The following is a 12,445-nucleotide window of genomic DNA, read 5'->3' on the forward strand; positions in this document are numbered from 1 at the left end:
CCAGGGCAGAGCGAGGCAATGGCGAGCCTGGGATCGAGCAGGGCTCCTGGTGCCGAGCAGAGCTGGCCCCTGGCTCCGGGGATTGTCCTGGGGAGGGTGGCACGGAGGTACCATTGGTGTGTCTCACTGCTGGGCTTCAGGCCTGGCTGAAGTTCAGGGTGGCCAAAGGTCCTCAGGACACCCAGGATCACATTTAACCACGCTGCAAGCAGGTGAGCAAGGAGGTGACGGCAGCCACAGGACACGTCCCTCCACGGCTCTGCACCAAAGCCCTGCTGCAGGAACCCCGGTGGCCGAGACACCCCCCGTGCGCTGCGGGGTGGCCGTGCTCCAGCTCCATGGGGACAAGCTGGGAGCAGAGCAGAGGGTGGGCTCATTTGTTTCCTCCACTCGGCTGAGCATTTACTCAGTCCTGAGAAAGGCGGCGGAGAGGAATCCCATGGCAGCGGCAGCAGATGCCTGCGGAGAGGAAAACCGGGACAAGCGTGTCATAGTACAACCCCAGGACAGGGGTTCCATTGCACAGCCCTCCTCTTGGCAAGGGGGGTGTGAGTGGCACAGCCCCACAACCATGCATGTTCAGGGGTGAGACATTTTTGGGAATGCTGCCCTAGGTCAGGAAACCAAACTCATCTCCAAGAGGGCTGTTTTGAGCATGGGACCGCGATAAGAGAGAAAAGCAGCAGCACAGGAAACAGCCGGAGCTGCTTTTGGGTCCATCGTACTCCAGAGCACCCATGGAATGGGAGGGCATTGGCAGCACCGGCGCTGCCTCCTCCTGCCAGGGCCCTTTGTGGCTCAGTGTGACGTTAAGAGAGCTCAGGCTGGAGGGGGGAAAGCAGAAAAGAGCCAACGTCTGTTTGTGTTGAAGCCATCCAGCATTTTTTGCAGACATCAGCCAAGCGGCCGCAGCAATGCCATTGGTGGGAAGACAGAGTTATTTGGGGAATGCTGGACTCCGCACCATGAGAACAGCAGGGGAGGAGGTTGGTTTTAATTTAACAGGCCATGTTTACTCTTCCCCTCTCACCTTTGGACTGTCTGAAATGTGCAACGAAAGCCCCAGCACGGAGAAAGGGGCCGTGGGTGCTTCCCCCGCCCCATGGCTGCTCTGGGGGGCCCCGCAGCCCCACTGCTCCGCAGTGCTCGGCTGCAGCAGCCTCCCACGGCGCAGAGCCGGGGCAGGGATTTCTCACGCCATAAAACACCCGGGCGGAGGCAAAGTCTCGAAAATACTCAGCTTTAATGTGTAAACTTGCAAAGAGAAACCCGGGAGCGGAGGAGAAGCAAAGGAGGCACCAGAGCAAGTAAAGAGATGGGCAGCTGGGGCGCAGAGCCAGGGGAAACGCTGGCGGGGACGGATGTGCTGGGCAGTGCCCGACTCCTACGTGCGGCAGTGCCATGCCCTCTGCAGCTGCCCTTTGCATCAGCTCTTCAGCTAAATAACCAAATACCCACCGCCCTGGGTAGTGCTGGGGGGACCAGCAGCGCGCTGGAGGGGTTGGATTGGCACTGGGGATGTGCAGTGATGCAGGGACAGAGCCTTGCACCCCGGTGCCCAGCGTAGCAGTGTTTGCTGGCTGAAGCATCTCAGGCATCTGCTCTCCAGAGAGTGGGTTTCAGCTGTTATTTGCCAGGGGCAGGAGGAAAACGGTTGTATTCCATGTGCAGGGATGGGAGCCAGCAGGCACAGCAGCACCGGCACCTCCACCCCACCAGCTCCAGCGTGAGGCCGGAGATGGTTTTGTCTGGAGGGATTGGAAAGAAAAAGGTTTTTCTTGTTAAAAAATACTAAAATGAAGTCTCTTAATTCCTGTGACTGCACGAGAGGGGAAATAAAGGTTTTTCCAAATTGCTGCGTGTACTAGAAATGCTCCAAGTGTATTTGGGTGCTCTCAAGGGAGTCTCATTTCTCATGTCAGCTGCATGGGCGGGGAACAGGCTTGGCTGGACGCTTCCCCATCCCAGCCCTTCCCTCCGGCAAGACCAGGACACAACAGGGATACCTCTTCCCTCATGGTGGCAGGAGGATAAAGCAGCAACCACAGCAGTGAGGAGCCCCGGCTGAGCCTGGTCACTGGCAGCGCTGGGAATGCATGGGCTGGATCAGGCCCTTCCAGCCGGATGAGAGCAGTGCCATGAGCTGGGATGGCTGCAGAGGACAGGGCCACAGGCTGCATGAGGGCTTGTCCGTGGCACACATATCACCCCTCCAGCCACTCCAGGGGGCTCTTAGCGAGGTGTGGAGCCACGTCCCGCATCCTGCTTGGGTGATGGAGGCATCACTATGGCTCCCTGCCAGGCTGGCAGTCATCATGCCATGGTTATTCCCAAGCATTGTCCCACGGGGCAGCAGGATCCGGCCCCGGGATCCTGACACTGGGATGATGTTTCTCCTCTCTCCGCTGTATTGTCCCGTCCACACTTGGCTTGTCAGAGGCTGGTTCCCGCAGGAGCTCGAGGGCAGGATCGGGCCCCCGCTGTGCCCCCTGCCTGCCTGCACCCCCAGCTCCCCCTGGCTGCTCTCAGGCGAAGGCACAGCAGCTGGATTTCTTCTTCTGTGACTCGATGTAGTCATGGATCTGGAATCGGGGCTCGTCCTGCGGCTGCACCGCGCGCTGCTTCAGCTCCCTGGGGCGGTGGGACTGCATTAATCCCCCCTGCCCGCACCAGTGCAGGGGGTGGTGGGGCTGCAAGAGACACCCCCCATGCCCAGCCCTTTGACCCCAGGTACTCACTTGGCAATGGCCAGGAATGCCAGCTCCACGTTCATGCCCGTCTTGGCACTTGTCTCCATGAAAGGCACCCCATACTCCTGCAAGGGCAGCATGGCCCCATCACCCAGAGAGCCAAAATGCCCTCCTGCTCGTGTCACCCAGCTCAGGCGTGGGGACAAGGTGCCATCCCCTCCCTGCCTTGCCCCAGGTTTTATGTGCCACGCTGTCTGTGCTAGAGCCAGCTCCGGGCACCCATCAGAGGGGATGGCACGGCTGTGTGGGGACCCTGCATGATGTGCAATCGTCTGGGGGGTTGCAGCTGGGTTAGACCCCAGTATGGCTCACCCTGGCCAGTGATGCTCCATCCTCTGTCCTCACAGCCCTCTCGCTGCTCACATCGGCCTGCCAAGGGAAGCAAAGTGTCACCACACACCAGGGCTGGCTGGCACCCTGGGGGCATCCAGCAAGCAGTATGGGGTGCAGAGGGGGCTGCCACGAACTGCAGGACTCAGGCACTGGAGAGCATCCAGTGCCCAGAGAATCCAGGACCTGTTGAGCATCTGGGACCTGGTAGCATCAAGAATGTGGGGGGGAACCTGGGACCTGGGGACACTGGGAACCTGGGGCAGCATCCAGTACCTGGAGTATCCAGGACCCAGAGGTGGCCTTCTAAAACCCTGTTGGGCATCAAGTACCCAGCATCATCCGGGACCCAAGGGGCATCCAGTCCCACGGGAAAATCCATAACCCAGTCGGGCACTGGGAAACCAGCAGCATCTAGGACCTCCAGAGAGAATCTGGGACCTGGCTGGGCATCTGGGGCTTGGGGCTACCTGGGACCTGGGTGAGCATCCCATACCCTGCAGCATTCCATACCCGGAGCCTCAGCCTTGTGCTGCCCTCCACTGGCTGCCGGGAGCACTGGTCCCCTCATTCTCTCTTGATACCCCAAATCTGTGGGGTCACCTCTGGGCCTGGCTGAGCCCAGAAAGCACCAGAGCCCAGTGGAGGATGCAGGCAGAGCACCCACTGAGCCCCATCCCTCCATAGCCCCAGGGCAACGAGGGCTGGGCTGGCACTGCACAGCACAGCAAACCATGGGGTGGAAGGACACCCTGCACACACCTTATTGCCCAGCAGCATGATGACCACGTCCTTCTGGGCGTACTCATGGATCTCCGTCAGCCAGGCCTGTGGGGCAGCGGGGCTGTGTTGGGGTGAGTGGTGCATCCATCCCTCCCCTCCCAGCCCTTACCCCTGCCATGAGAATGGGGAAAATGACTTTTTCTTTGGCATGGGAACCATTCCAGCATCACAGTCCCGAAAACACCCTGTCTCCTGGCTACAGCCCAAGTCTATAAGTAGTTGATCCCATCCCAAACCATGTTTTCTCCCTCCAGCACTCAGCCATGCAGCACCCAGCCAGGCACCCCAGGATTGAGCTCCCAGCTGGCTGGGTTTGGCCGCAACAGGCAGCCAAACATGTAAGCCAAACAGGGCACCCACAGGCCCCATCCCTGGGGAGAAACACGCTCCCGACCCATGGAGGGGACTCACGCGGATGTTGTCAAAGGACATCTTGCTGGTGATATCATAGAGCAGGAGCAGGGCTGCAAGGGAAGAGGCAGAGGCATTGCCCTGCTGCAGGGATGTGTTCTGGCTGGTCTCCCCCATCCCTGCTGGACACCAAACCCACCTTGGGCATCCCTGTAGTAGGCATGGGTGACGCTGCGGAAGCGCTCCTGTCCTGCTGTGTCCCAGATCTGCTGAGAAGCCACCCCAGTGAGAGCAGGGAGGGGAACCCCCGGAGCTGGGGAAGCCCCAGTTGCTCCCATTGGACCACTGCGCTCAGCCTGGGGATGGGAGTTCCAGCAATCCAGCTGGGAATTGCTCACCCACTCCCAAAGCTCACCTGCAGCTTCACCTTCACACCATCCACGGCCACCACTTTGTTCTGCAGAAGAGAAGGAGAACACATCCATCAGCCTTGGCACAGATGCCAGCCAGCCCCAGCATGGAGCATCTAAGCCCCAGCCCCTCGGCTTCTCGCCCCTGGCTGGTGGGATGAAGCCAGGCTGCCCATGGGGCTGGACATTGAAGCCTCATTGCTACAAACCATGGTCCTGCTGTGGAGCTGCAGCTACAGGGACATCCCAGAGCAGCATCCCCCAAGGTGGAAAAGAGCAGAATCAGGCCCTGATGGAGACAGGACAAGATCCCAGCCTACTTTGGATCTGGTGCCTCGCTTATCTCCTACAGCCAGCACCCCTCTTCTGTGGCTCCTGCTGAGCTGGCTGATGCAGGGGGGGTACAGGTAGCACATAGCTTTATCCAGCACAGCAGGAGGAAATCTCCTGGGTTAGGACGGTTTGCAGCTGAGCTGGGACTGAGGAAGGAAGACACATTTGCAAGTGAGCAGGGAAGGCAGTTATCAGGGCTTAAGCAACCGCTGTACTCAACTCGGAAGTGCAGGGACTTCTCTCTAGAGGCCAAAAGAAAGCAAAGCAGGAGTTACTGAAGGACTATTTTAAGACTCTTTAAGAATCATGGTTGGAGGGATGAGTCTGGAAAGAGAAGACCCCTATAAATAATTTGGTTGCCTAGAATTGTTTGAAATGGAAATTCAGCCCATGTGGAGATGACAGAATTTGAGCAAACGGGCTGAATAAAACAAAAACGTGCCCTAGGAGACTGGAAATGACCTACAGCAGGAAGCTGTGCGATGCTGCAGGGGATGCTCGCACAAAGCACCTACGAGCTGGCAACACCCCAGATTTGCCTTCTCTCATGACTTTGGTGGAAGAACTGGCCACAAGACCCCTCCAAAGCAAACCCCCGGCCCCTGCTCCTCACCCAATTCCCCCCCCGCAAGCCAAGAGCAGCCCAAAGGCACCAGAGGACCAGAGCAACTGCAGCTGCGGAGGCAGAGGAAGCACCAACCACACTCAACCACACTCGACACGTGTCTGCAGCCACAGCAGAGCCCTGCCCGGGGACACCCCCACTTCCACCCTGCTCAAACCCTGTGCTGCAAACACAGCCTGTCCCTGCATCCCCTGCAGCTGGGGTTGGGTGAGCAGAGAGCAATGGGGAGGGTTTGAACAGGATCCTGTGACCATAACAACTCCTCAGCAGCCAATTTCAGCCCTTTCAAGGCATAAAATTACCCCAACCAGTGTTTGTACCCATTAGACACTGGCCTCAGCCCATCAAGTGGAGCATGGTCGCTACCCACTGCACACCCCAGCCCATGCATCCACCAGATGGGCTAAACCAAGGCTGCTTGCTGATTTAAAGACAAGATGAGATGCTTCCAGTGGGCTCTTGTGTCTGTTACCACTCTCCCAGGGAGAGGTGGAAGGGTTTCAGCAAGTGCCTGCTGCTGGTTGGGGTGCAGAGGCTGGAAACCCTCCATCCCCCCTTTCCAGTGCCCTGTCCTGGCTGAAGTGTAAGTCAGGGGAGGTGAGGGGCCGGCAGCCGTGGTGGTCTCACCCGGAAATCTATGCCCACGGTGGCTATGAACATCCCGGAGAGAAAGGCCCCATCTTTGAACTGGAGCAGGAAGCAGGTTTTCCCCACGCCCGAGTCTCCGAGTAACATCACCTGCAAGATGGGTGCAGGGAGAGGTGTCAGCGGGATGGGGAGGGAGCAGCATCCCTGGGGTGATGCTGAGTCCCCCCCTCCAGGTCCCTGCTGTCCCTCTGTTTCTTTCGCCAGCGCTGGTTCTGATGGGTTTGGGGCACCCCATGAGAGCTGGAAGTGGGATGGGACCCCCAGGGGTGCAGCCAAGCAGTGCCCAGGGCAGCAGAGCAGCCCCCAGCCACCGAAGAGGGGGACAGTAGAAGGGGAGAGCTGGTGGGAAGGTGGGTACCACAGCAAGAAAAGACATCTGCTGGCTGTCCCGGGCCATCTCCCAGCCCAAGAGGCTCCTGGAGAATCAGCAACAGCTCCCAGACACATGGAGCTTTGCCCACAGCCCGAGTGTGCCCAGCCCCAGGGCTGAGGGGGGTTGGAACTAGGTGATCTTAAGGTCCTTCCCAACCCAAACCATTCTATGATTCTATGATGCATGGCTTGGGCAAACCCTGCCGTGTCCGGGACTCTCACCCTGTCGGGGCAGACACCAAAGCAAACACGGTGCCTTTTCCCCTCCTGCTAAGCAAACAGGCTCAGCCTGGGCTCTCCGGCACTGCCGGACCTGGGCGGGCAGCAGCCAGGACCGATGCTGGTCTCCATAACCACATCCTTATCCAACACCCCGATGCTGTGCTCTCCTTCCTGCTTGTAGGCAGCAGCCCTTTCCTGCCCAGCAATAATTAACCTAATGGTGACTATATCTACTCCCTGCTTAAAAATAGCAGTGAGCAGGACTCCATCCCCACAAGCCCAGCATGTGGGGACACTGGAGCCTGCCAAGCAAACCCACACAGCCCCACTGGCCCCAGGGTGAACACAGTGAGCTGTGGCCACCCTGCTGGGCCAGCACAGCCAGAGTTGGGGGCTGGACATGCTCTGCCTCCTGCCAATTCGCTTTGCTGGTCAAATCCTGTCCCGGGACACCCCGACCCAGCATAGGCAGGTGGGAACACTGCGCAGTTCTGCCTCCACCTCACTCCAGGTCAAGCTGGCAACTGAATTCCTCCCTTTGACACAAAAGTTGCCCTCCATTGAAAGGAGTTAGAGCACGGAGGATAAAGGCAAAGGAGTAAGAGGGGTTTAGAGTGGGTGTGGGGGCTGGCTCGGCTCTGGGGCACACAGGCTGCCCCCCTCCCCGGTGCCCTTGGGATGCTGCGATGGGCTGGATGGAGTCCTGCATCCCTTGCCCTGTATTATGGGGGGCACCACTGCCCAGATGGCAGGACCCCCCCTTGCCCGGAGAAGGACAGGACGGGCTTTCAGAGACTTCCCCGGGGCAGGGGCCCCTGTCTCCACCTCCCGGGGAGGGGGGGTAGGACCTCCATCCCCACATCTGGGACCCCCCGGGGCAGGGGCGGGCAGGGCTGGGGGGCTCGGCTGGGACCGCCGCTTTCTTCCCCTTCCCCTTCCCCGTCCCGCAGCCGCTTCCTGGGCGCGATCGCGGCAGCGGAAGAAGCGGGCGGACCCAGGATCCCCTCCCGGTCCTCCACCCCCCGGACCCTCCAACCTCCACGCCAGCAGGGTTTGGGGGGTCCCATCCCTGCTCCCCTCGCACCCCGCGCCGCCGCCCACCTTGCCGGACAGCTCGTAGTCCCGGGGCAGCACCGGGGGTATCCCGCTCCCCGCCGGAGGGTCCCCTCTCCCCTTCGGGGGGGTCCCGCTCTCCACCTCCCCGTCGGGGCCGCTCATGGTGCGCCCGAGCGGAGCCGCCGAGTCCCAGCGCGGCGGGGCCAGCGGGAGCCGCGGACCCCACCCGAACCGCCTTCCTCCTCCTCTTCCTCCTCCTCCCCAGCCAGTGCCACCCCCGAGGCTGCGCTCCAGCCGCCTCCCTGCCCAGCCCGGCCACGGGATGAGAAAGAGGAGGCTCAAGGCTGGAAACCTGCCCCCTGCACCAGGGACCTCAGGGTGCTTGGGTTTGCCAGGGGCTTGGTGGCATCAGATGGTGGGCACAGCCCTGGCACATCCCTCTGGGGACATGGATGGGGAGAGGAGAAACCACTCACTCCACACATCAACAGCCTCCTGTCCCCAATGGGTGTGGGGATGGACACCCCAAATCACTCCACCACACTGGATCAGTGGGGATCCCTCCAGCCCACCCCAGGGTGAGGCTTTGACCTGGGTTAGCACCCAGGCGCAGTGAAACCAGGAGGGAAGTGAAGCAGCGGCCAGCAGCCGGAAGCCAAGCGCTATGGGGAGCCCGTGCCAGGATGGCTGCTGTGACTCCTACTCCCCTGGCTGCTCAGAGCCTCCAGCATCCTACACCAGACACTGGGGCACAGCCCTTGTGCTCTTCATGTGGGAAAAACACAAGTGTGGGAATGAGGGAAAAGTCCTGGATGTGTTACCCAAAAACTTACTCTACAAAACCCCATCCAGATCCATGTTCTACAGGTCTTCAGGCTGACAGGCACCACTCCATGGACAGAAGCCGTCAGTCCCCTCTGATTTATTCTCCACGGGATACAGAGCCTATCTCCCCTGCTCCAGGCCTGATTTCAGTCTAACCCCCCCATCCCTGCTCATGCTGATGGGTTTCAGGCATCGGGGCTCCAGTGCAGAGCCTCGCACTGCTCTCCAGGTAAAGGCCATGGGAGGTCTGATGGCAGAGATGCCCTCTGTGGCAGCGCCCACCCCTGCTGCCAGCTCCTGCTCCAGTCAAGCCTCCCTCTGCCCCTCGGGAAAAGGGAACCTGTATTTCCAGTCCTGTAGCTCAGACCAAGCAGGGGGATTTATAGTTTATGTACACTCTTTGGCCAGGAAAGTGCCCAGAGCTGAAGGCTGGAGGCACTCGGAGTTCCTGGAAGTGGCTGAGCTCCCCTGCAGCTTGCTGGGGAGGGAGGCTGGAAGGATAGGGCAAGCCGCACTGGTACTCATGGAGCTGTGCAGGCAGGAAGAACGCCTGGCTGAGCATCACCTCCACACGCGGCATTTGCTGCAGGAGAAACATCCCATTTACAGCCAGGAGCTGGCAGAGGTCAGCAATGTGGCTGAGCCTCCCCTGCCTGCCCAGGGTTCAGCACTGCCCACACGGGCACCCTGGGCTGCAGGCCCTGTGCTGCCTGGCCCCAGACCCCTGTGCTGGTACCACATTTCCCTGCTTCCTTGGCCTGGACTAGAGACAAAACCCATGTAGGTAACAGCCTCCTCATGCTAACAGCCATCCTGTGGGCAACAGCCTCACCATGGATGCTGGTCTTGCTGTGCAGTGAGGTCCCAAGCGGTCTCTGTCCCAGGCTCTCCCGGGAGAGGGGACACACACGTCGGAGCCACTCAATGGCATCATGGCAGCTCAGCAAACAGCACTGGAGGGTGGCCGAGCGCCTTTCCCAGGCGCTGCTGCCGTCTGCCTGACTATTCCCTGCCTGGGCTGCACAGGCAGGACACGGGCTGGCTTATCCCAGGAGAGCAGGGATGCTCCAAAGGCGGCTTTCTGGGTGAGAAGCAAAAGGCTGCACCCAGGCATGGTCCCACTGAGGGTTTTGGAATGCGAAGCCTCATCAGTCCTCCACCCCTGCCAGCAGCCCCCAGCAAGCACACAGCCAAATCAGCCCCTCATCCAGCAGCACCAAAGCAAATTCTCCCAGATCTTTATGCTCAGCACTACTTAAAGCATAGATTCATGGATTGTGATTACCCAAATAAAACTGCTTTCCCAAGGGTGAGTGAGGTTCACCACACAGGGACCAGTAACCAGGCTCTTACCGTAAACCCGATGCCCACAGTGGCGGAGAAGGAGCCAGGAATGAACTTGCCCTGGTCAAACTGGACCAGCAGAGATGTCTTCCCCACACCACTATCTCCAACCAGGATCGTCTGCAATCGAGGTAAAGAGGTATCAGCACAGGGAGTAGGCAATGCCCAAGCTGACAGGCACAGTGTGTTTGGGGGGATGCAGCAGGGATCGGGAGGGACCAGCCCAGCCCCAGATCACAGCAAAGCCATGGGGCCCACGAGTCCTCCTGCACAGCCCCACTCGGCAGCAGATTGTCCCCATGGGCGCCTGGGTGCCAGCACTATGTCCAGATGGCTTGTCCCGCTGTGCCCTGTTCTTTGCTGTCATCTTTGGTCCTGTCACCTGCCCAGGGAGGAATTTCCACCCCTCTGAGCATCTTTGCAATAACTTAAATGTGCCCCAGGTTGAGCTTCAGGCATGAGCCCCTCTGTACCCTCTCCAAGTGCAGAGTGGTGGAAGAGAAAGCAAAGCACAGCCCATCAATGAAAGCAAGCAGGAGAGATGCTCCTGCCCCAGCTTGGGAAGCTGCTGGACAGAGACAGCCTTGGCTTGCACAGCCCTGGTGGAAAACCTCTTTGGGAGGACTCTGGCAGCGCTGGATCAGGTCCAAAACTGTTTAGTAAAGACAGCATCTTCCACAGCGGCTGCACACAACCATTGCCACAGCCACGCAGCCTCTCGAGACACTGGGCTGTTTTCACACTGCATTAACACAGCACTTCCCCCTGGATTTGAGGCTATGGAGCCCCTCTGCCTCTCCAGCCCTTCCTGGGAAGCTCCAGGGCTCTCACATGGGGAGCAAAGCTTGCTTGTCCCCAGGCAGAAGGAGCCATGCAGGTGTCAGAGCTGGAGCATTGCCATCACCTCCTGAGCAGTTCCCAAGCTGCCAACCCATGGCCCTGGTACCCACACCGCATCCCTGGGGAGCCCATCCTCCCTTCTGCTCCTGCCAGGCGTCCTCCAAATCCCCGGCCTAAGGGACACCAACAGTGCAAACACAAGCCCCTCCCTCCTTCTCTGCCAGTATATGGGCTTTGTTTGCAGAGCCACCGGTGCAAACATTCCCATCCTCCCAGGAAACTGAGGCTTTTCCAACCCTTTTACAGGGACACAAGTGAAAATAAACACTCTCCTAACTGGCTTCTTGCTCATAAGTTGTTTTGGCTCTGGCTTTCAGGACGTGGGTGTTACTGTAGCTGCAGCCCTTGCAAGCACTGAGCCATCCCAGTGTCCCCCTGTCCCCTGCCACCCCTGTAGCTGCAGGGCTGAGCCAGCGAGGTGCTGGGGCTGAACCTCCTCACCCTGTGCTGCACTTCTCTGTATCTGTTGTTTCTCCCTTTGATTTGTGCTTAGTTCGATGCAGCTCCAGCAGCCCTGCTCCGTCCTGGGGTTCCTCAGCCCTTCATCCCCTCCCCGGGTGACATTGTGAAGGTCACTCTTTGCCTGTCAAGCAGGAGCATCTTCCCAATGGACAGGGGAGCCTCTATGCATGGCCAGTCCCATCCCTCCATCATCCAGGGCAGGGTGAAACCCAGCCTGGCACGACTTAAGGCACTGCACACATCCCCTCGTGAAGTGTAGTGTGAAGGACCATGTTTGACCAAGTGCCCAAACAGCCCCAGCAGATCAAGCCCTGACTTCATGCCTGGGAGGCCACTGGGGATCCAGCCACACCCCACAACGCCCAGCACCATGGCTCCTGCCACCGCACAGATCCAAAAGGAGTGGGAAGAAAACAAAAACTAAAGAGCTTGAAGACTACAAACAAAGCAGGAACATGGGCTGGCAGGAGACCAGCATCCTGCCTTGCACGAATCGCTGCACCACAACCCGCCTGGAGCCTGTTAAGGCCGATTCACTGGCTCACGCTCCAGTGAAACGCTTGATCCGGTGAATCAGCTTTTTCCCTTGGAAAGAAACATCCCAAACATCTCCTGGGAAAAGCCTGACCTGCCGGGTGGAGTTGTTGGCAGGAAGCAGCCCTGCACCTCTGCCAGCTGCATGCTGCTGCACAGACCTGGGTGCTGAGGCAGCAACCAATGGCCAGAGGTTTCTCTCTCCTCCCCAACTAGACATGAGGCTGTTTGCGGGTCACTTGTACATTCAGAGCAGCCTCATGGGCTGGGAGCTTGCACAGGAGCTGGGGGGATGTTGTAAGACAGAAACCTCTGAGTGAAGGCTTTGCACATGGGCCAGAGGGGTTGGGTCACCCCTTTCCCTATGAGGAATCTCTCTGTCCATGTCCCCCTTTGCTTTGCCCTGGGGTCCAGACACATTCTCTACTGTGAGGGTGCTGAGGTGCTGGCACAGGTTGCCCAAAAAAGTGGTAAATGCTCCATCCCTGGCAGTGTTCAAG

The 12,445-nt window shown here is 59.3% G+C and overlaps 1 protein-coding gene across 2 annotated transcripts; it reads right to left on the reverse strand.

The window, feature by feature from the left end:
- Positions 1–1,224: 1,224 nt before the first annotated feature.
- RAB37 (RAB37, member RAS oncogene family) lies at positions 1,225–8,061 on the reverse strand. Of its 2 annotated transcripts, none has more exons than XM_030506173.1 (9): positions 7,926–8,061; positions 6,210–6,320; positions 4,630–4,671; positions 4,414–4,480; positions 4,275–4,327; positions 3,843–3,908; positions 3,063–3,119; positions 2,739–2,815; positions 1,225–2,631 (listed from the first exon to the last, which is right to left on the reverse strand). In XM_030506173.1, the coding sequence occupies exons 1-9, from the start codon at positions 8,040–8,042 to the stop codon at positions 2,526–2,528; spliced, it is 696 nt and encodes a 231-aa protein (XP_030362033.1). In that variant the 5' UTR covers positions 8,043–8,061; the 3' UTR covers positions 1,225–2,525. The 2 variants fall into 2 exon arrangements, with proteins under 2 accessions (XP_030362033.1, XP_030362032.1); XM_030506172.1 differs by having other exon boundaries at positions 4,414–4,483.
- Positions 8,062–12,445: the final 4,384 nt, after the last annotated feature.

The sequence above is a fragment of the Strigops habroptila genome, chromosome 14 (genome assembly GCF_004027225.2).
Source record: "Strigops habroptila isolate Jane chromosome 14, bStrHab1.2.pri, whole genome shotgun sequence".
Classification (NCBI taxonomy): Eukaryota; Metazoa; Chordata; class Aves; order Psittaciformes; family Psittacidae; genus Strigops; species Strigops habroptila.